Source organism: Sapajus apella, unplaced genomic scaffold (genome assembly GCF_009761245.1).
Source record: "Sapajus apella isolate SASKATOON/1434 unplaced genomic scaffold, GSC_monkey_1.0 scaffold138, whole genome shotgun sequence".
Lineage (NCBI taxonomy): Eukaryota > Metazoa > Chordata > Mammalia > Primates > Cebidae > Sapajus > Sapajus apella.
In genome coordinates, this window is record NW_022437078.1 from 3,048,726 (window position 1) to 3,072,108 (window position 23,383).

General features: G+C 42.1%; 1 protein-coding gene across 3 annotated transcripts in view; it reads right to left on the minus strand.

The window, feature by feature from the left end:
• The window catches only part of TIMD4 (T cell immunoglobulin and mucin domain containing 4), a 42,051-nt gene extending 19,510 nt beyond the window's left edge, over nt 1-22,541 (minus strand). Inside the window, exons 1-5 of one of the 3 annotated variants that reach the window (XM_032263770.1) lie at nt 22,402-22,541; nt 14,004-14,345; nt 11,139-11,405; nt 9,332-9,412; nt 8,168-8,251 (exon numbers count right to left, since the gene is read on the minus strand). In XM_032263770.1, coding sequence (XP_032119661.1) covers nt 8,168-8,251; nt 9,332-9,412; nt 11,139-11,405; nt 14,004-14,345; nt 22,402-22,459 — 832 coding nt within the window. In that variant the 5' untranslated portion in view covers nt 22,460-22,541. The remainder of the gene's footprint in view (nt 1-8,167; nt 8,252-9,331; nt 9,413-11,138; nt 11,406-14,003; nt 14,346-22,401) is intronic. The other 2 variants (XM_032263769.1, XM_032263768.1) reach the window with 2 other exon arrangements.
• Nucleotides 22,542-23,383: the final 842 nt, after the last annotated feature.

The following is a 23,383-nucleotide window of genomic DNA, read 5'->3' on the forward strand; positions in this document are numbered from 1 at the left end:
CCTCTGTGTTTCTCTGTTCCTTCTGCTGAACTTGTACTGAGAATGGCAATTCCTCCTACAACTTTTTCATGCCCTTGATCAGTGAAAGTCTCAGAAAAGTGTCAGGTTCTGACAGGCCTCAATTTTATCTTTACTTTATTAAAATAGTGCAATGTAGTGCAATGAGCTCTAATTTGGGAACCAGAAGAGACTGCTACTTAGGGACGAATGCTCACTCCTCTTTAAACTTTTTAAATGTCTCTGTGCCTCAGTTTCCTTCTTTAGGAAATAAGGAGAGTGCATTATACTAGTAATTCCTAACTGCCTTCTTGGGACCAGGGCTATGACTTCAAAAGACTCCTCTGAGGTTTGTTAAACATATGATATCTTGACACCACTGCCAGAGGTTCTAATCTGCAATTCTTGGGTACAGTAAGGAGACCCATATTTTTACTAAGCCCCCTGTGATTCCAGCGCATGATCAGGTCTGGTCTTCATGGATTGGGTGATCTCCAAGTTCACAGTCTTGGTTCCCCAGTCTTCTCCTACCTCCTAGAGGTCAACATGAGAGCTGATTGTTCTCACACCTTCATTTATTCTCTCCTTACCTTCTTCTCTCTTATCTCCATGTCCGGATCAAACCTACTTCTGCCACATTTAACTCTATCCTCCTACGCCATGCCAGAACACACCTTGCTCATTCACCAGCTCCTTCCTTCCTTCTCTGCCCTGCCTTCCCTCTAAATTTCTTGAAAGAACATCAGACATTCATCCTCTAGCAATTGCTCATTTTGGGATTTCACAGAATCCCATCACAGAGCTCAGACACTCTGTGCCCACTTTATGGTGACCCTCCTACAGTACACAGCCACCTCTCCAAAGGCCTCATCCTAGAATTTCCTAATCTTTAATTACACCCTCCCCAGGCTTTGCCGGCCCAGCTTCCTCCGCCCTCTGTGCTTGTGCATCCCATCCTACTTTTGGTGTCTCTCTGTCTAGCTCCTTAGCTGGCTTAGGAGTAGCTCCTTAGCTGGCTTTTCTTCCTCTACCACAAGCTCCCCCAGTGTACTGCTCCCTTGTGAGGAGGGAGTCTTCTCTCCCCTTTGCACCTCTTCGTCTCTCTCTGCATCTCACACAATATCTTTAGATGATCCTACAGGAGCTTCTATTATCCCCCCTCTGCTAATGAGGCAAGATAATAAAGTGTGTAAGAGCTCAGGTTCAAGCACCAAAGAGATCTGGGATTCAAATTCCAGGCAATTTTTATACCTCTTCAAACCTTAGTTTTCCTCCTTTGTCATGGACATTGTGATATCATCTTCCTTGCAGATTCACACAATTGCTCACAATGAGACAATACATTGGACACATTGAGCCAAGCCTTCGCATATAAGAAGTAATCAATAAGTGTCATTTATGAGCAGTGACCTCCCAAATTATATCCTTAGTCTTGCACTATTCCTTTTGAGAGAATATTCGTATACTGGCAAGTCTTTATTTAGCACTTATAATGTGAATCATCATAGTAATTATTTTGATCAGATATAAGTGCCAATTAGCAAAGACACCCACCCAGGCATCCATGAGTCAGCCCAGACCCACACTTCCAACTGCCTGCTAGACATTTCTCAGAGGCATTTCAAACTCAAGATCCCACACACAAACCTAACTCTTCCTCATGGAGCTACTTTACCAGTTAACTCACACATTGACCCATTCTCCCAGCTGTGGAGAATCAGCCATCCTTCATTCTCCACTTAGGCCACCAAGTCCTCTGACTCCTAATTGCTAAATGGCTGTTCCTCTGCCCACTCTCTATCGTTATTGTTGCCATCATTCTAATCTAGACACTCATGCTTCACCTAAGCATTGCAGGAGCCTCCAGCCTTGCTCCCATCTAATACATCCGTACTCTTGCCAGAGCAATTTTTCCTAAAACAACTGAAAATGTCACTCCCTACTCAAAAACCATGAATGATTCCTCATGACTCTGAAATAAAATATAATTTCTTTAGCCGATCATACAAACCCCTTAAGAACCTGAACCATTACCAGTTTCCTATCTCTATTTTTGGATTAAACAAGACTATTAAATAATCTCTGAAGATACCATGGTCATATTACATTTCCTTGTCTTTGTTCATGCTGTTCTTCCTTCCTGTCAGGTCTTCCCTCCTTCATAGCATTTTCTCCTTAAAGAACCAATTCAAAGGTCAGTGAGTAAAATCAGTCCTGATCCTGGCCCTCATTTTCAAGATAGAATCACCTCTCTTTTCTTTGGGCCCCAGTGTACCTTTTCTTACCTCTATCTCAAAGCAGAGCTCACCAAAGGATGGTTTGTTATGCACAAGCCTGTCCATTCCACTAAAATGTGATCCCTTTAAAGATGAAGACCATGACTTACTTATTTTTACATGTCCTATGCCACATAAAGTAGCAACTAAATATATTATCTATTGTCATATATCTGAACTAAATGCCAGAGTTACAAGGTATAGATTTAAAATTCTATGTCCAACCACGTTTCCCTCTGAGCATGCCTTAACTCCATAGAAAGACCAGCTCATTTTGGACCATGAAGCTTTGGCTGGCTTTGCAAAATACAAAGATATAGTAATAGAAAAAAATGTTCCTAAAATCATCCGTAACCCATTCTCCCATAATCTTGCCCCTGGGACCAAGAAATAACTACTGTTAAGTATCACAAGGAAAGAAAAATGTTATTGTCAGAGCAATCTTCATTTTTCCCAATTTGAATATTGACAAGCAAAGTCCTCATGTGTTTTTGGGTGCATTCAATTTGAATTTGTCCTACAGCTTTGACTGCCTGCTGATGATAGGTATAATGATTCATTTAGGGCACAAGAAAAAGCGAATCCTCATATTTTAGGAGTAAATAAGGAACCCTGCCTTCAAGCTTTTCTCAAGCCCCTGGCCTTCTCTAGGTCTCTAGTGTCTGAGTATTTTACAGACAAGACTTCCCCCCAACAACTCCAGAAGCTCATAGACACAAGTTTAAACCCCTGAAATGTGGGTGTGAGTCCCAGTTCTCCCTCTGTCTAGCTGTGTGACCTTGGGTCAATCATTCTACATCTCTGAGCTCTGTATCTGGCGTCCAGAGAGTGGAGGTTAGAATTTGCCACACTAAGGAGGGCTTCTTTGGTTGATTTCTGCAGACCAAACACCTAAAAATTGGAGGACAGCATTGAACTAGAAAACATGTACATGGAGTTGCTTTGTAAAATAAATAACACAAACCTGGAAGCATCTGAATGGCAAACTAGACCACAGCTCTCTTTCAGCTGTAACTTGCTTCGCAAGCCTAAATTATAGACTGGAGCCTCAATAGATTGAGCAACGTGAGAACAAAACAACTGAGAGGCAATTGAAAATTAAAGATGTTCACCCACAGGAATAAAACCAATAATTGAGAGTTCTACAGAGCCATCTAAACAGAGGTCAGTGAAAAGCTTTTAGAATCTCAGATGTATTCTAATAATTAGTGACAATGACTACTCTGAGATTGTAAAAGCTTTTGTAACTTCCCTAGGTTTGTGATTTTGTCACTCATCAGCTGTTTCTCTAGTGTGATTAGTAGTTAAAAAAAAATCATAAAACCAAAAAGTATCCATATATTTATCAGAAACAGCCTTGGAGCTGGCAGAAGTCGCCTCTTGTTACCCTGCTGGGCGGCCTGAAAATGAAGGTTGTGATCTGGGATCGTAGCAGAGATATAAAGAAAAGAAAAAAATAGAAGTCTGTCGTAATGACTATTATTTACAAGCCAGTAATTATGGACTAGGCATTTTCCTCTTGCATTTTCTCGCTTAACAGTCCTACAAAATAAGTGCTGTGGTTATCCCCATGTTACATTTTGAGGAAACTGAGATTTAGAAAAGGATAGAACAAGTGACTCACCTGAGACTCTACGAGAAAAACAAACATCACACGAAATGGCAGAGGTAGAATATCATCAGGGGCCTTCAGGCTCCCTGACTCAACTCTTTCAACCCCCACCTAATGCTACACAACAGGCCATGAGAATATGAGAAAAAAGGACAAAGGACAGGGATTGAGGATGTTGCAGAGGCAGTGAACATGAGCCTGAGATACAGGCAGCAGGGAGCTTAATCCCAGACCACCTGATTTTATTTAAGAAATGGCATAGTTATGTGGCTTTTTATGTCCTGGCCACATAAAAAAGGACTGGCTTCGGAGTCCCTGCCCAGTAGAGATGGGGCCTATAGGGAGCAACTGGGGACCATTTCACACATTCCTGCTACCAAGCAAGAAATAAAATTAATCCCGGCTGGGCGTGGTGGCTCACACCTGTAATCCCAGCACTTTGGAAGGACAAAGTGGGGAGATCACAAGATAAGGAGTTCGAGACCAGCCTGGCCAATACGGTGAAATCCCGACTCTACTAAAACTACAAAAAATTAGTCATTGTGGTGGTGGGTGCCTGCAGTCCCAGCTGCTCAGGAGGCTGAGGCAGGAGAATCACTTGAACCCGAAAGGCAGAGGTTGCAGTGAGCCGAGATCGTGCCACTGCACTCTAGCCTGGTGACAGAGTGATACTCCATCTCAAAAAAAAAAAAAAAAAGAAAGAAAAAAAAAAAGAAAATTAATCCCATGGGTGAAAAGATATCGTCAGATTTCCTAGGTATCTTGAGAAATGAGTTTGTATTCCTCTAACAGATTTAGGGGGAGTGGGACCTACGCCATATTTTCATGTGAGCTGCTATTGTTGTTTTGTTTGTTTGTGCTTGTATTTGTGACTGAATTATAGTTCCTAGCCATTTGCCGTTATGAAGAACATTTGAAGAATTGAATGAAAGTTCTAGACTTCACCCCAGAAAAATGTGTGTGCACACATACATACAATTGTGCATATAATTTCGGGAGGGTGGTGCCCTTCCCACAAGAAGCTCACCTACAGATATCACCCATCCAGGAGTCCATAGACACAGTTTAAAATCTCTGAAAGCTGGGTATGTCTCCCAGCTCTCCCACTGTTCAGCTATGTGATCTTAAGACACTCTACATCTCTGAGCTCCATTCTAGTCAGCCATGACTAGTGGAGGGAAGAAATTGCTACCCTGGCTCATGCTAATTTTAGAGAACAGCGATTGACAAGACCCTCTTTAAGGATTTAAATAAGCCCGCAACCACAGAAGCTTTGCCATCCGAAAATTACATGAAAAAATGGAGAGGGAGCTGAGGATTGTTAGCCAGAGAAAGAAAAACCCAGTGGGTTGAAAGGGTTTTCATGTGAATCAAGATGTAGTCTTATTCTGTAAGAGGCTCCAGAGGGGAGACCAGGAGGAAGCAGAGTGCCTTGGTGTTAGAGTGATTTAGAGTTGAAAAGACGTGGGTTAAATCCAGATCGGCCATTTACTGGACAGGTTTTTAATCTTCAAGATCTTTAAAATGGAAGTGATAATGGCACCCATTTCTTATGGATTTGTGGACAATCAAAAGAGATAATACATTGAATGTGCATGGTGTTAAAACAATGGCAGACCTACAATGGTAGGTACTAGCTTCTCTAATAAACTCTCTGACCTTCTGTTTCTTTATCTATAAAATGAGGATAATATCTGTACCTGCCTAGGAGGTTGTTGTGAGATTCAAAAAAGAATATTAACGCAAAAATGCTGAGCACAGTACCTAATGCATAAATAAGTCCTTGGTGGACATTAACCACAATGATCCCTATGAATGTTTCATTACAAAAAAAAAAAAAAGAAAAAACAGTGGGAAGAGAGGAAATAGGGAGTGAAGGAATTTTATTTCCATCTGTTTGTATGTACCCCTAACAAAAATGCATTAGCGTAATGTTTGTGTAATTTAAAATAAATGAATAGTAGTTAAAAGAATATGACTTTTAATTTCAGATTAGAAATCCAGATAAAATAAAATGATATCTAAAGAGTGTAGAATCAGAGCTAGACATCCTAGATCTGATGCCTGAGAGCTGTGTGGACTTGGGAGATTTAGATAAAACAGAACTATGAGCATCTGCTGAAGAGGGATTAAATGAAGTGGCCCAGGAAGACACCTTGACACTGAACTAACACGTAACACCTGCTCAGTGAACCCTGCTTTTCATCCCTAATGACTAAATGTTCCACAGAGACTGACCAGCCTTCTTACACCAAGCTCCTCTTCAGCCAAGCAGCAAGTGTTCTCTGTTCTGGGATTTGGTAAAGGAGGAGAGAAATGAAAATTATCAAGAAGCTTATAGAAGGTAAAAATCACAGGACCTTTTGTTCCCTTGTAATTCAATGTAAAATAGTCCAAGATTTAAATGGAACAAAGGATGATGGTGTTAGGATGTTCTGCCTAGTTTCCATCACTTTTCTAGTCACTGCCTTCTCTTTCGTCTGTTAGAAAGTAGTCCCCCACCCTTACTCCATCCCATAGACAAACAGGGTTTGGATCTTTGGCACCCCATTTCCCTTAAATTATCTACTCCTAGTCCAGATTTTCTGTTTTCCCACTGTATGAGTTAGTGCAGGCCTAAGCGTCTTACCACCAGGTCCCCCTTGCATTTCATCTTGAGTTACAGTCTTAACTTCAAAACCTGTCCCCTTCCATTCACTCTTGTCTGTCCCCTCCAATTCCATCTTCTGAACTTTTGAGAGTGATGTTACATTGTCTCCTTCACAGAATTAAAGGATACCTGTTTCCTGGCCAGTAAACATATAGAAAGGAGCTCAAACTCTCTGTTAACCATGATAAGGAAAGGACAAGATGGGCTGGACATGGTGGCTCATGCCTGTAACCCCAGCACTTTGGGAGGCCGAGACATTTGGATCAGCTGACCTCAGGAGTTCAAGACCACTCAGGGCAGAGTGGTGAAACCCCATTTCTACTAAAATTAGCCAGACATGGTGGCATGTGCCTGTAGTCCCAGCTACTCGGGAGACTGAGGCATGAGAATCACTTGAGTGTGGGAGGCAGAAGGAAGGAGGAAGAAAGGAAGGAAGGAAGGGAGGGAGGGAGGGAAGGAGGGAGGGAGGGAGGAACAAGATGACATTTTCTTTTCAGAAGATTGAAAAAGTTAAATGGTCATATCAAGTGTCGGGAGGATATGGGAAAACAGATACTCTGTGGGTGGAAAAATAAATTGGCACAGCCTTTTCTGAGAATATTTTTCTACAAGCTATTAAATTTAAAGGTGCACATTTCTTTTAACCAGTAATTTTTACTTTTTGGTCGCCATCCTAGCTAGAGAAACGCTTGCATGAATGGTTAGGCAGGCATGAATGTATTAGGATGTTTACCACAGCACTGTTAATAAAAAGGAAACATTGGAACAACCTAAATGTCCCTCAATAGTCAAGAGATATTGTGAGTACTCATAATATAAAATATTACACAGCAATTTAACATAATGATACCTATCTACATAGACTAAAGAAGAGCGTGGTCCAATATATAACAATCAGTGGTAAAACAAAATGTAGTATGATAGCATTTTTTAAAGGCTTGCACAAAACCAAGCTATATATCTCTATATCTATCCAGACACATAGGGAATGGAAAAAAGACCTAGAATGATCATCTTCAACTAATAACAGTTATTGTCTCATGTGAGAGGGCTGGGATCGAGGACAAGGAGTGAAAGAGAATTGTATTTCTGTTTTTATGCACCCCTAACAAAAATGCATTAATGTAATATTTGTGTAATTTAAAATAAAAAAATAAAAATTTGAAAAAAGAATAGGTGGCTTTCCTACTATCATTCTTGGTGTCAAGTCAGAAGTTGCTAAGGAAGAAGGAAGATCTCAACAGAGGGGCTTCAGAGATGAGCAGAGGAGAGGAGAAGCCAGCACTGATGCTTGCAGCGTGCTTCACTTTCACCCCAGCTGGCAGGAGGATGTGGGACGTGGCCACGAAGGAGCCAGAATAGTTGAATCCCAAGGCAAGCAGGCAGATGACAGATCATTTCCACAGCCAAAGAGGAGCCACTCATAAGAACACAGCCCCAGGCCAGGCAAGGTGGCTCACTCCTGTAATCCCAGCACTTTGGGAGGCCAAGGTGGAAGGATCACTTGAGGCCAAGGGGTTTGAAGCCAGCCTGGGCAACATGGTGAGACTTTGTCTCTAAAAAAAAAAAAAAAAAAAAAAAAAAAATTAATAAAGTAAAATAAAATAAAATAAAAAATCACAGACCCCTTACCTCCAGGCTGAGGAGAAGTCACTGAGTCACTTGTTGTCCACATTGACACATGGGATGTTGATGGGAGATCCCAAACTTTGGACTCTTTGGGAAAAAAGGGGAAACAGAAAATAGACTTAGATCAAAGCCTGTCTTCCTGCTTTTGGTACCCGACTGTTCCTATACTGACTTCTTTCTTAAAAAAAAAAAAAAAAAATAGTATCCAGACACTGTCCTAAGTGACATACATGCATCTGTCATTTAATTCTTAGAAAGAGCCACAGGATAGGTGTTATTTCCATTTTACTAGTGAGGAAACTAAGGCCCAGAGAGATTAGGTGCTTAGCTAAGATCATACAGCAAGAAAGGCAAGATTTGTACTTAGCCAGAGTGAAGCCAGAGTGCCCACATAAATCACTCTGCCGTACTGTGTCCCTATGTTACACTATCACAAACACTGATTTATTTCTCTTATACATGTCTGTTTTCCTCTGCCAGATTATTAGCTTCATTATGGCAGCCCCTGCCATGTTAATGCTTACAAATGTGCCAGGCATTCTTCTAAGTCCTTACATGCGTGAAGTTATACAACTCTACAACAAACCTAGGAATAAACTGAGGTCAGGGACCCCCAGCAAAAAGTAGTAGAACTGGGAGTCAAACCCAAGTGATCTTCTCTAGCACCCCCAAGGATGCCAATCGTGTCTTATTTTAGGGTATACTCTGTCCTGGACCCCAGTGACTACCTAAAGAAGGTTTGATGGGTAGGAGAAAGGACAAATAAATGAAAGAATGAAAATTCTCCCCCCATTCTAAAAAAAGCCAATCAGTGAATGAGTAAACCCCTCAGGGGTCTCAACAAAGAAGATTTACATACATGAAATTAGGATGAGACAGCTAAGTGCTACTCAGCCTAGAGTCTAAAAGCAAACATCTAGAGATGTACCATGAGCGACTGCGGAGAATTGCACCAAACAAGAAGGGCCTTCCCCCCACTCCCACCCCCCAGCCACAAGAAGAAACAAACTACAAAGACTACCCTGAGGCCAATTTGCCACAGGAGGATTTTATGGCACAAAAGACCCAAAGAGGTTGTCAGTCATCTGATTCAGCAACACTTTTATTAATTTCCATCTCCTCAGTCCAAGGGGTGAGGGAGGACAGAGGAGGTGATTGTCTGCACACCTTTGGATGTCAGCAGGGCAGTGTCTGCAGAAGTAGACTCAGCATTACTCCAGGGGTCACTGGGGAGGACAGTTTCTGATTCTGGAAGAGAAAAAAGTTGGATAAAAGGCAGATAAAAAATAACAGTATTATTTTGTTTGTAGTCGGTGGTGGGATTTGGGACTACCTTTTCAAAAATTTTTAATTAATTAATTTTTTAAACAGAGTCTCGCTCTATCACCCAGGCTGGAGTGCAGTGGCACTATCTCAGCTCACTGCAATCTCCACCGCCCACGTTCAAGCGATTCTCCCGCCTCAGCCTCCGGAGTAGCTGGAATTACAGGCATGTGCTACCATGCCCGGCTAATTTTATATTTTTAGTAAAAGATGGGGTTTGACCACGTTGGCCAGGATGGTCTTAAACCCCTGACCTTAAGTGATCCACCTGCCTTGGTCTCCCAAAGTGCTGGGATTACAGGCATGAGCCACTGCACCTGGCCACTATTTTTTTCTAATGTATCTATTTTTTTAAAGACAGAGTCTCACCATGTTGCCCAGGCTAGAATTGACCTCTTGGGCTCAAGGGATCTTCTTTTCTCAACCTCCCAAGTAGCTGGGCTGACATCACCATGGTCCAGGCTATTTTTATATTTCAAGTTTTCTTCAAGGAGTGCAAGTGATTTTTAGAATTAAGAAATAGAAACTACAAATCTTGTGTTTTACGGTAGTTATTTATTTTCAAGCCCAAAGGAATAAAAAATACGTACAAAAATTGATTGGTTCAGGGTTCATGGATTTTAGGTGACTATTCAGAGTATGATAGAATTATCCAATTCAATTTTATAAAGCTATTTGAATTATCCAGGACTTACTGAGGCAGCTGAAATGTCTAAGAAAGCCTTCAAGCTATCTCATGATTGCTTTCCCAATTCTTACTGCAGAATCAGAGGCCAACATATAGTGACAGCCTTGACAAGCCCCCCTAACCAATGGAGCGAGTCACTCAGTGAGAGGTACAAGTTGCAGGGTCGAGAATTTCAGGGGAAGAAAAAAAAAGAAACAAAGAAAAGAAACAAGGCTGGAACCGGGCACCGTCAGGGGACATTTTAGAGGCGACTGGAGGTCTTTCCTCAATCAATCGCTAATGCTCAGGCAGCAACTTAACCCCTGAAAGAATGGAACTGGAGTCTGACCAGAAGTGACCTTTCCTGGTTCTTTAATAAACATCTTTGCAACACCCCTGAGAGGTCAATTGGAGAACCCAAAATGCTGACTTTTCAAAAACACAAAGGAAAAGGCAGAAAAAAAGAGACACCATAAAAAAAAAGAAAAGGAACAGTTTAGTAAAAACATCTCCTTACACACACACACACACACACACACACACCCCTACTGTTAAGGAGTAAATTGTGTCCCCTCAAAATTCATATGTTGAAGTGCTAACCCTGCGTGCCTCAGATCCAAATGGACATTGAAATAGGGCATACAAAGAGCTAATTAAGGTAAAATGAGGGCATACCAATGGACCGTAATCCAATATGACTGGTATTCTTACCTGCAAGCCAAGGAGAGAGGACTTAGAAGAAATCAACCTTGCTGACACCTTGATGCTGGACTTGTAGAACCCGGAAGGGCAAGAAAATAAATTTCTGTTGTTTAAGCCACCCAGTCTGTGGTGTCTGTTTGATAGGCCTAGCAAACTAATACATGTGCTCACGCGCGTGCACACACACACACACACAGAGAGAGAGAGAGAGAGAGAAAGCAAGTCACTGGGCTGCATCATTCAGCGAGAGAACTCTAAGAAACCCAAGATACATATGCGTACCTGTAGTGAGGATGGGCCCTTCCTTAGAAGGCTCGGGAGTCAGACCTGTGGCCGCCTCTGGAAGGGTGCTTGGGCTTGGTGAAGGGCACGAGTCTGCTGTTGTGAGGACAGCGATGGTTGTCGTTGGAAGTGGTGTTCTGGTTGTGAGATCGGGTGTGGTCACGACTGTTGTTGGCAGTGCAGCTGTGGTGGTTGTCATTTGTGGGGTGGTGGGGCTCGTGGTGGTTGTTCTGCGTGTGGTTGTTGTTCTCCTTGTGGTTGTCGGGGCTGTAAACAACAACAGACATGTCTGGCACCAAGCGGAGATGGAGGGAAAAGAAATAGTGCAAGTACATCTGGGACCCATCCATTTCTCTCCATTTCTGTGGTCTCACCTGGTCCGCTGGCCTGGACCATTGTAATGCCCAATAAGATTGTATTTCCTGCCCTGGCCCTGACCCCTTCCTTCCAATCTGTTCTTCACACACTACCTAGAGTAATCATTTAAAATGGTGGCCAGGTGCAGGCGGCTCCTGCCTGTAATCCCAGCACTTTTGGAGGTCAAGGTGGGGGAATACTTGAGGTCACAACCAGCCTGGTCAACATGGTGAAACCCTGTACTAAATATACAAAAATTAACTGGGCATGGTGGTGAGCGCCTTTAATCTCTGCTACTCAGGAGGCTGAGGCAGGAGAATCGCTTGAACTCAGGAGGTTGCAGTGAGCTGAGATCATGCCATTGCACTCCAACCTAAGTGACAGAGTAAGACTCCATCTCAAAAAAAAAAAAAGTCAAACATCATTATGTCCATCTCCTGCCTAAATCTTTTCCCGGGTGCTCCTTGCCCTTAAGATAGAGAACCCAGTCCTGCACCTCGGCCTGCAAGCTGCAAGCCTCCATTCCACCCAGTCCTGCCTTTCTTTCCAATCTCATGTCTCCACCCACCTGCTATCACTTCTTCCTACCCTACCGGCCTTTCTTTAGCTTTTTGAACACATCAGCAACCTGCCCACTGCACAAACCTTTGTACCTGCTGCTTTCTATTCTCATTCTTCACGAGGCTGACTCCTGCTTAACTCTCAGGTCTCAGCTAAAAGGTTACTTCTGCAAGGAGGCCACGTAGATTCCACAATAACGATTAGGCTTTTGTGTGATGTGCTCTCATACTTTACCTCCACAGCCTTTATTGCATTCCATAACTGCATATTTATTTTATTGCTATTGTTTAAAGTCTGTTTATCCCACTAAACTTTAAGCATCGTGAGGAAAAATCTGTCATTTATTTTGTTCTGTGCTACAAATCCAATAATTATCACAGTGTCTGGCATATAGTAGATGCTCCAAAAACATTGCATGAATGCGTAAATGAGTGCATCAAATGTGAGCTCAAAGTACGCAAACTAGGGTGAGAATGTAGTCTCTTTCAGACAGTAAAGATTGGTTCATACCGACACCACTCACCCCCTAAACATCTGATCTGAGCTTCATTAGCCACCGTTTATTCTACAAATCTCATCCTCTCTAGAATATGCCAAATTTTCATGGACTCTAATGGACCAGAAAGACACCATTTGTTCTAAGTGAACTTGGAAATGACCTCATAATATATTGTCAAGTATTCTATAAAATAATAGTTGGTTATACCCAATTTGAAAAGAGAAGATTTGAGTGGGAGTCATTTAACATCAATAAACCTCATTTCTCTTTTCTGCAAAATTGGAATCCCTTCTCTCTATCTCACAATGTTGCCTTAAGAGAAAGATATACTAATATGTATGTAAGTTCCTAAATTAGAGTCATCCATATCAGTTGGTCTCAAATTTTAGAGTGCATTAGAGTCACCTGAAAACTTAAGAATGTAGGCTGGGTGCAGTGGCTCATACTTGTAATCCCAGCATTTTGAGAGGTCAAGGCAGGTGGATCACCTGAAGTCAGGAGTTTGAGACCAGCCTGGCCAAGACAGTGAAATCCCATCTCTACTAAAAATACAAAATAAGCTGAGTGTGGTGGTGGGCACCTGTAATCCTAGCTACTTGGGAGGCTGAGGCAGGAGAATACCTTAAATCTGGAAAGTAGAAGTTGCAGTGAGCCAAATTGCGCCACTGTACTCCAGCCTGGGTGACAAGAGCAAAACTGTCTCAAAAAAAAAAAAAAAAAAAAGAATATAGATATCTAGATTCTTGTATTCAAAGGTGCCCATCCAGTTAGGAATAGAGTCCAAGGATCCTCTAGGTGACACTGATGCAGGCTGAATACAGAGCTCACTTTGGGAAGCTCCATGCCAGAAAACTACTAAAGATTATTATTATTAGCATTATTCAACCGTAGGCTCAATGAAGCTCAAATTTCTGGAGTCCCACCATATTCCAAATTTCATCAAAAGTGACCGATAGTAATGAAAGAAAGAGCACCTGAAAATGCTATGACTGTGTCCAAATCTTAGGCCCTTTCTCCTCTGCCAGAAGTGGCAAACCATTGGTTTACTGGCTGAAGCTGAACCATGAATACATTTTACTTAGTTCATGCAATTTTTGTATTATTTTAAATCTGCCAACATGCAAAAAATCAACAGAGTTTACATAAAAATGGATAGATCTAAAAACACTGGACCCAAATATCTGCAAGGTGGAAATCCCCTAGATACATAGCAGCTGCCTCTTCAAATTGACCCTGCAATTCGCTGGTTCCCTTTCCACCTTCCACTCATTTCTGTGGCTGCTTTTGTGTTTATTTCCCTACTTCATACCACGGCATCTCACTTCAAATTCAATCTTCCCACACATTGTAAAAGCAGTTCTAACCTCTTCACCACCAGCCACCGATTCCATTATCCATTAAGCACTGAATCTCTCCCTCCACAGACCTGAGGCCCTTCATGTGCTTACCTCTCTGTAGCTGCAGGCGCCTGTGTAACTTCACATCGTTGAACCAGCCAGGCACCTCTATGCGGCAGCAGTACACACCGCTGTCACCTTCGCTGGGATTTAAGATGGTCAAGGAGACATTGCCTCTCTGGAGAGTCCCCCGAAGTCTGTATTTTGCTGACTTTCTTGAGGTCACCCGCGTTCCATCGGTGTGGATGAGCTCCTCGTTGCAACCGGAGTTGGGGCACTGGCCTTTCCCCCAGCACATGCTATTGCTGTGCTGAGACCAGGTTGGGTACAGACAGGGCAAAGTCACAGGCTGGCCCAAAAACCCCATCACAACAATCTCTGATGTGGCCGGTGCTGCAACGAAAAATGTGAAAACTAGGTCATGCAGTACTGAAATCTCTCAAATATGCTCCACAGTTTTTGTCTAATAGATGCTTCCGGGAAGATGAAAAAAACTGTAGTCTGTGTTTCTTTTCTTTTTCTTTTTTTTTCCTTTTTTTGATACAGGGTCTTGCTTTGTCACCCAGGCTGGAGTGCAGTGGTGCAATCACGGCTCACTGCAGCCTCGACCTCCCAGACTCAATCCATCCTCCCACCTCAGCCTTCTGAGTAGCTGGGATCACAGGTGTGTGGCACCACTCCCGGCTAATTTTTGTGTTTTTTGTACAGACAGGGTTTCCCAGGTTGCCCAGGCTGATGTGGTTCTTTAGCGTAAGTTTGGATGTGCTTCGCAGTGCTGCTGTGCTCCTTATTCCACCACTTAGTGCAGCCAAGTGGCCACTTGAATCTCTAAACTCATCTCCATGGCAAGACCTTTTTGCTGATTTAAATCCTCTGATTTTAGTTCTATTCGATGACCAATAAACTCTCACATGAAAAATCCTGACCTTGTCACCCAATTCCACTTATTCATATAATCAGGTGGGCTGTTTTCTACAAGTCGATATTGTGGGCTACAGACTGAAAAGCTTCAATGGGTCTCCCAAGCCAGGGAGTGCGATGATAGAAAGGTAGGCTGTAAACGTATGTATTCCGTTGCCTTCTCTCCTTTCAGTGGAAATTACTGGAATTGGAAATTACTTGCTTTGGACTAGTTGTTTGCTGTTAGATAATATGAAGTTAAGTGGAGCTCATGGACTATTTATTTTTAATGGACAAATAATAATTGTCTATATTTATGGGGTACCATGTGATGTTCTGATATACATATACAGTGTAGAAAAATTCAATCAAGCTAATTAACATGTGCAGCACCTTATCAACTTAACAAATTTTTGTGGTGAGAATATTAAAAATCTATTAGCAATTTTGAAGTATTTAATACATTATTAATTACTGTGGTCACGGTGCAGTGCAATAGATCACTAAAACTTAGTCCCTCCCTCTAACTGAAACTTTGTACCTTTTAGTCAACATCTCCCCTTTCCCTAACCCAGCCACCCACCCCCCAGCCTCTGGCAACCACCTTTCTACTGTTGCTATGGGATTAACTTTCTTAGAGTCCACAGATAAGGGAGATCATACTGTATTTGTCTTTCTATGCATGGCTTATTTCACTTTGTATAATGTATTTTTTTAACATTAGCGCAAGTAGGAACCACAGAAATTATCTAAAATGACAGCTGTGATGTAAAAAAAAAAAATGTTTCACCTTTTGTAAAATGAAGTATGAGTGTGTCCCAACCTCTGCTACTCATTAGCATGACCTAAGGAGCTTGTTAAAAATACATAGTGTATTGCCCAAACCTGAGCCTGAATCCCTGAGACCAAGGCCCATGCATTTGTACTTGGATTAAGTTCTCCAGGTCACCCTGATGTAGTTGACTGGCTTATCCAGTGTTTCAGAACCATTAGACAAGCTCCTCTAAGATTACCTTCATCTCTGATAATCTGCAAAACATTTTCACTGTTAAAAATGTTAAGCCCGTTGGCTTAATTGTGCATCAGAGATTATGCTAAACCATTTCCCTCCCCAGAAATGCTATTGAAGTGAAAGCCAGGCAGGCTGTAGATCTCAGATTGTTGGGACCACACCCTGCTCCCCCTTGGGTACCTGGGTCCCTGTTCGTTGTTTTCTCTGAGGCACCCTCCTGTGAGATTCTCTATTCACTAACTTCGCTGACTTAGTTGGCTAAGTTATAGAAGGCATGGCCAGCAGCGCCGTGTTCCTCCCTGACTCAGTTGACAGTAACATTCAGGCATTCCTCTCTCTAGGAGAAGGTGGGCATGAGTCTGAAGAGTCACCCAGATGGTAAGCAAGACCATGTGCTTCTGGGATTTTTCATAGTTGGCTTTCTTTTTTAAGACAGTCTTGGCCGGGGGAGGTGGCCCATGCCTGTAATCCCAGCACTTTGAGAGGCCAAGGTGGGCAGATTACCTGAGGTCAGGAGTTCAAGACCAGCCTGACTAACATGATGAAACCCTGTTTCTTCTAAAGATACAAAAAAATAGCTGGGCCTGGAGGTGCATGGCTATAATCCCAGCTACTCAGGAGGCTGAGGCAGGAAAATCGCTTGAACCTGAGAGGCAGAGGTTGCATTGAGCCGAAATTGGGCTATTGCACTCCAGCTTGGGCAACAAGAGTGAAACTCATTAAAAAAAAAAAAAAAAAAAAGATAGTTTCATTCTGTTGCCCAGGCTGAAGTGCACTGGTACAATCTTGGCTCACTTCAACCTCTGGGTGTTCTTATGATAAAAGGTCATTCCCAATTTGGACCAGACTGCAGCCTTCCCTGAATTTGGTCTCTTCACTTCGCCACATGGAAATGTTTCACAGATTATAAGTGCAGTGGGACGCTAGGCGCAGTGGCTCATGCCTGTAATCACAGCATTTTGGGAGGCCGAGGCGGGTGGATCACTTGAGGTCAGGAGTTCAAAACTAGCCTGGCCAACATGGTAAACCCTGTATCTACAAAAATACAAAAATTAGCCAGGCATGATGGCAGGTGCCTGTAATCCCAGCTACCTAGGAGGCTGAGGAAAGATAATCTCTGGAATCCAAGAGGCAGAGGCTGGAGTGAGCCAAGATTGTGCCATTGCACTCCAGCCTGGGTGACAGAGCAAGACTCCATCTCAAAAAAAATAAACAAATAAAAAATAAATAAATGCAGCGGGAAGTCCATTTTGCCTCCCATGAATCCAGGAGAAAAATAAGAAGTTCAATGTCATCACCCTCAGCTGTGTTAACAACATAGAACACATTCACCTAAAATTAATAACTACTAAAATATGAACTTAGCCAAGTGTGGTGGCACATGCCTATAGTCCCAGCTACTCAGGAGGCTGAGGCAGGAGGATGGCTGAAACCCAGGAGTTTGAGGTTGCAGTGAGCTGTGATTGTACCACTGGACTCCAGCCTGGGCAACAAAGCAAGACTGCCTCAAATTTAAGAAAGGAAAAAGAAAAAACATATGATCTTTTTCCTATGAATATTTGATAAATTAATAAAACATGTACAAGAAGTAGTCCACTGGAGAGTCAACATTTTATTTTCCCAAGTACTATAGTATGAAAGGAGGCATCCTAATTGCTCAATAAGAAAAATCCAATAGAGAAACTAGCAGAGGACATAATGAACAATTCATAGATAAAAAAATAGGAGCAGCCAATTAATTTCACCCATTAGACTGGAAAAAACTTAGAACACTGAACATATTGAATATTGACCAGGGTGTGAGTAAACAGGGCTCCAAAATACTTGTGGGAAGGGACTTAGGAAAGGACTTAGCCTCCTGAGATAAATCAGAGTGAAATGGGGGCATGAACTGGTACAGCCGCACTCTGAGGAAATTTGGCAGTTTCTATTAAATATTCACTATACATGAGTCCTAGATATGCCTTAGCAATTTCATGTTTGTTATCTACCCTAGAAAAACATATGTTCACAAAGATGCCTATTTGCAAATGTTGATTGCAGCCTCCATGTATATGTGAATGAAATGGACAATGAATGTATATATGCGGAATGGCTGAACTAGGGTGTATTTATTCCATGGAATTCTATGTAGATTAATAGCATTAGAGAGAGACCTGCATGAACTGACAGGAAGACTCCAAGCCATTTAATGATGAAGAGGACAAATTTCAAAACAAGACATAAAATATAAAACCCTTCTTGTAAAACAAATAAATAGAACAATTGTCTTTGTTTTTGTGGGCTCAGACATTTGAAATTAAATACATAGAAAACTGTCTGGTGCAGTAGACAACAAACTCATTGTGTCAGTTACCCCCAGGATCAGAGGAAAGGGACTGGAATTGGGGATAGTAGTCCAAAGGGCATTTGGCTTTATAACATTTTAATATTTTCACCAGGAGTATTTCTGTATTACTCATCTTATTAAAAATTCATATAAAAAAAAGGACGCAGGCACTGGGTAGGGCAGGAAAAACATCCATTAGGCTCACATTGTAAACCCCATCCTGCCAGTTACTTACTGCTTTTGTGTTGTTGGAGGAAAGCCATGGTAATCTTGACCTCATTATCATCACAAGACAAAGAGGATAATACTCACCTCACAAATGGTGCTAAGGTCCACGTAAGAAGGAGTATCAAATGACATGTGAAATTAACAAAGCATTAATACGCATAACGAAGGACATTAGAATTTAGAAATAAGACAAAGAATGGTTCCTGTCTGTTGCAAAAGTATCCCTCAGTAAAGTAATTGCTGGTATCAAATCAGTTTCACTTCTGTGGAGCTACCTGGAATGGTGGATACAACCTAGGTCCCTATGCCAGCTTGTTCCTTCCCTAGCTGGTGACCTTGAGCAAGGCTGGCCCTTCCCCAATCTGAGTGTCAAAATCACCATCTGCAGAGCGAAGGGCATCTTTTAAGAGTACATCCAGCTCAGATCCTTGGTGATTCTGAGCAGTCACTCTCTTTTAAGTTGGTCATCTTAGAAAAGGCATGTATAGGCCGGGCACCGTGGGTCACGCCTGTAATCCCAGCACTTTGGGAGGCTAATACGGGTGGATCACCTGAGGTCAGGAGTTCAAGACCAGACTGGCCAAACATGGTGAAACTCTGTCTCTACTAAAGAATACAAAAAATTAGCCAGGTGTGGTGGTGGATGCCTGTAATTCCAGCTACTCAGGAGGCTGAGGCAGCAGAATTGTTTGAGCCTGGGAGGCAGAGAAGTTGCAGTGAGCTGAGACTGCACCGCTGCACTTCAGCCTGGGCATTGGAGTGAGACTCTGTCTCAGAAAAAAACAAACAAACAAAAAAATTGAAAAGAAAAGAAAAAAGAAAAGGCACATATGGAAAAAAAATAATAAAACAAAAAGCAGTTTACCAGTACTGCCTCCAAGCAGGACTGGAGGCAGGAGAATCGCTTGAACCTGGAAGACAGAAGCCCCTCAACCAGTGTCCTACAGACCTCAGCAACTTTCAACCTGACAAAACCCTGCAAACCTCAAGTTTCCAGGATAAGACAAAGTCAGTAAAGAACATTGATGAAAAGGCAGATGGTAGTTCTCTTACATCTAAACAAAGAGGTGCTCATACCAAACCCAAAGCAGAAGTGTGAAAGTGACAGGGACTGCTTTCATTCTGTAGAATCTTTCTTTTTCTTTCTTTTTCTTTCTTTCTTTGTTTCTTCCTTCCTTCTTTTCTTTTCTTTTCTTTCTTTCCTTCTTTCTTTCTTCCTTCCTTCCTTTCTTTTCTTTTTTCTTTCTTTCTTTCTCTTTCTTTCTTTCTTTCTTTCTTTCTCTTTCTCTCTCTTTCTTTCTCTCTCTCTCTTTCTTCTCTGTCTTTCTTTCTTTCTCTTTTCGAGGAGCAGTCTTGTTCTGTCACCCAAGCTGGAATGCCTTGGTGCAATCTTGGCTCATTGCAACCTCTGTCTTCCAGGTTCAAGCGATTCTCCTTCCTCAGCCTCCCAAGTAGCTGGGATTACAGGCACACACCACCACACCCAGCTAATTATTGTGATTTTAGTAGAGGCAAGGTTTCCTTCATCATGTTGGCCAGGCTGGTTGCAAACTCCTGACCTAAGGTGGTCCATCCACCTTGGCCTCCTGAAGTGCTGGGATTATAGGCATGAGCCACCACACTTGGCCTGTAGTAGATTGTTTCTTGAGTGCCTATAATGTATTAAGCATGGAACTAGGTGCTGAAATATAACAAGCCACAAAGCGGACCCGGCCTGCCCTCCTGGGGCCTACAGAGTAGCTGGGAAGAGAGGCAGGTAAGCAAGCATTTGCTAGAGTCACAAGTTTGCAGATGCAGGAGCTCCAAGGAGAATGAGAACTCATAGCAGAAATGCCTAACCTAGTCCAGAGGCTACGGGGTGGCTGGGAAAAGCCTGACTTAAGTAGGGACCTGAGGATACATGGTACTATTGAGGAAACAATGGCAGAGAGAATAGTATAATACGAGTTTGACAGGCAAGTAAATACATTTGTTTTCCTTAAAATGTGGGTGTTTTCTCATGCACCATGTTGGAGATACATACAAATAGCCAAGAGGTAGAAAAAAAATGTTTAACATCATTAATCATTGGGGAAATTCAAATCCAAACCACAATGAGGTATCACTTCATTCCCGTTAAAATGGCTACTATCAAAAAGACAAAAAAATAACCATTGCTAATTAGGATGAAAAGAAAGAGGAACTCTCATACACTGTTGGTAAGAATGCAAATTACTACAGCCATTATAGGAAACAGTATGGTGATTCCTTAAAAAACTAAAAATAGAACTACCATATGATCCAACAATCCCACTACTGGGGATGTATCCAAAAGAAAGGAAATCAATTAAAGAGCTTGCAATCCCATGTTTATCACAGCACTATTCACAATAGCCAAGATATATCAACTTACGTGTCCATCAATGGATGAATGGATAAAGAAAATGTGGTATATACACACAGTAGAATATTATTCAGCCATGAAATGAAACTCTGTCATTTGCAACAACATAGATGGAAACAGTTTATTAATATTATGTTAAGTTGAATAAGCTAGGCACAGAGAGACAAATATTGCATGGTCCCACTCCTACATGGGAGCTAAAAAAGTTGATCTCAAGAAAGTAGAGAGTAGAATAATAGTCACCAGAGTCTACAAAGAATAGGGCAGAAAAGGTATAAAGAAAGGTGGGTTAATGGGTACAAAAATACAGTTAGTTAGAACATGTGAAAAAAAAGAAAAAAAATACAGTTAAATGGAAGGAATACATCCTAGTGTTTAATAGCACAGTAGTTATTAATAATTTCTTGTGTATTTCAAAATAACCAGAAGAGAATATTTGGAATGTTCTCAACACAAAGAATTCCAGCACTCTGGGAGACTGGGTGGGTAGATCACCAGAGGTCGGGAGTTCGAGACCAGCCTGGCCAACATGGTGAACCCTCTTCTCTACTAAAGATACAAACAATTAGCTGGGCATGGTAGTGCACACCTGTAATCCCAGTTACTCAGGAGGTTGAGGCAGGAGAATCATTTAAACCTGGGAGGCAGAGGTTGTGGTGAGCCGAGATCATGCCACTGCATTCCAGCCTGGGTGACAGAGTAAGACTCCCGTCTCAAAAAAAAAAAAAAGAAAAAAGAAATTTATTGTTTCAAGAAATGAATATCCCAATTACCCTGATTCGATCATTGTATGTTGTATGTATACATCAAAATAACACACAAGTAGTCCATAAATATGTATAGTTATTATGTATCCATTAAAAAAATGGACTTTATAAAACTTCAAGGACTATTCAATATTATCTTATCCTAGAAGCACAGATGTGACAACTGGTCATTTAAGAAGCCAAGGCTCTCATTCCAACTATGGGACAAATATGGGAGAGCCAGAGCAATTTAGATGTATTCCCAGTGTCAAGACTTAGGGCCCGAGATGCAGCTGCAACACAGGCCAGAACGCCTGGCCCTATACCACCAGGGTGCAAAGGACTTCACTGGCCAAAACTGAGTGTGCACCTCTGCATCATCCAAAACCCAAAAACAACGTGCAGAAAAGAAAGCTTACCGTAAGGCCTCACCCCAGCAAAACAAAACAAAAAGCAAACAAACACTTCTAAAAAACAGAGAAAATGATAAGAATTATCACAACTCTCACCAGAACCAATTCTCCTGATTGATTATATGAATAACAACCATAGAGGAAATCTCTTTTCCCCAGTTTATCTGACCACTTATTTCCGTGTCTCTTCTTCAGTTGCCATTTCCAATATAAACCCAAATTACCCCAGCCTAAAACCTCCAGACCCGTCTCTGGATAAACCTCTGTGTAAGGAGGCAGGAGAGACTCTCCACAGAAGAAAGCCTGGAAGGGAGAGGGGAGGGATACAGAAATGAAGTGAGCCTGTTCTTTATGGAGGCCCAAACCAGTGCATGGAAGTCCATCACACAATAGCAAGTCCTCCAGGAGCTTCTACATAGAAGGTTTCAGAACACTTACTCAGATAAAGCCCCCAACACTCAATCACCAGCCAGAGAAAGAGAGTTTCTTTGGACATTTTGACGGTTGACCGGAGCTAGGAGTCTGTCTATCTATCCAAAGCCCATTTCTTATACTGCAGTTAATGCTGACAGGGTGGGACTCTTGTTTCATTTCTCTTTTTCCCTCATAATCTTCCCGTTCCCCTGTCCTAAATGTCTTCCCGCAATTGGTGAAGCATGATGAAATGTGCTGAGCCCTTTTCTCCTGGTGACTAATGTGTGTGTGGAGGGATGCATGGGCATACTTGTGCCTCTTGTCCACGTGTATAGTGGGTTTCCTATATGTGCATGAGCATCCATGCATGTGCTGGTGCGAATTTGCCTGTATAACCCATGCATGTTCCACAGTCGTCCCAACTGCTGTGCAGCCTATCACAAAACGCAGTTGACTCTCCACACTGGCACATGTTTACAGGTAGATTCTTCATGGGGCCAAAGCACAGTTAGGCTAAAAGTTGGCTCCATTTCCATTCTGGGTTCTCCCTCACCCTCTCCCCTGGTCTCCTTGCCCTGATAATGGAGAAAGAAAAGTGAAGACAGGCACAGTGGCTCACACCTGTAATCCTAGCACTTTGGAAGGCCGAGATGGGAGGATCACTTGAGGCCAGGACAGTCTGAGACCAGCCTGATCAACATAGCAAAACCCCCTCTCAATTTTTCATTTAAAAAAATGTTTAATAAAAAAATTAAATTAAAAAATTTGTAAAATTTTAGGAAGACACTGAAGCCCAGAACTTCCTGATTCCAAAGCTTATGGTAAATCACTACATTGTCCTCTGACCTGTGATCCTTTGGGTAATGGGTCCATATGACCAAGCCTACCTGTGTCTTGCTCCTACTTAGTACCAGAGAGGAAATATAAGAATGCACAAATGTTCCAGATTTTTAAAAATCCTCAATTGATTGTAACCAGCCAACAAACCTCAAACATTTCAACATTG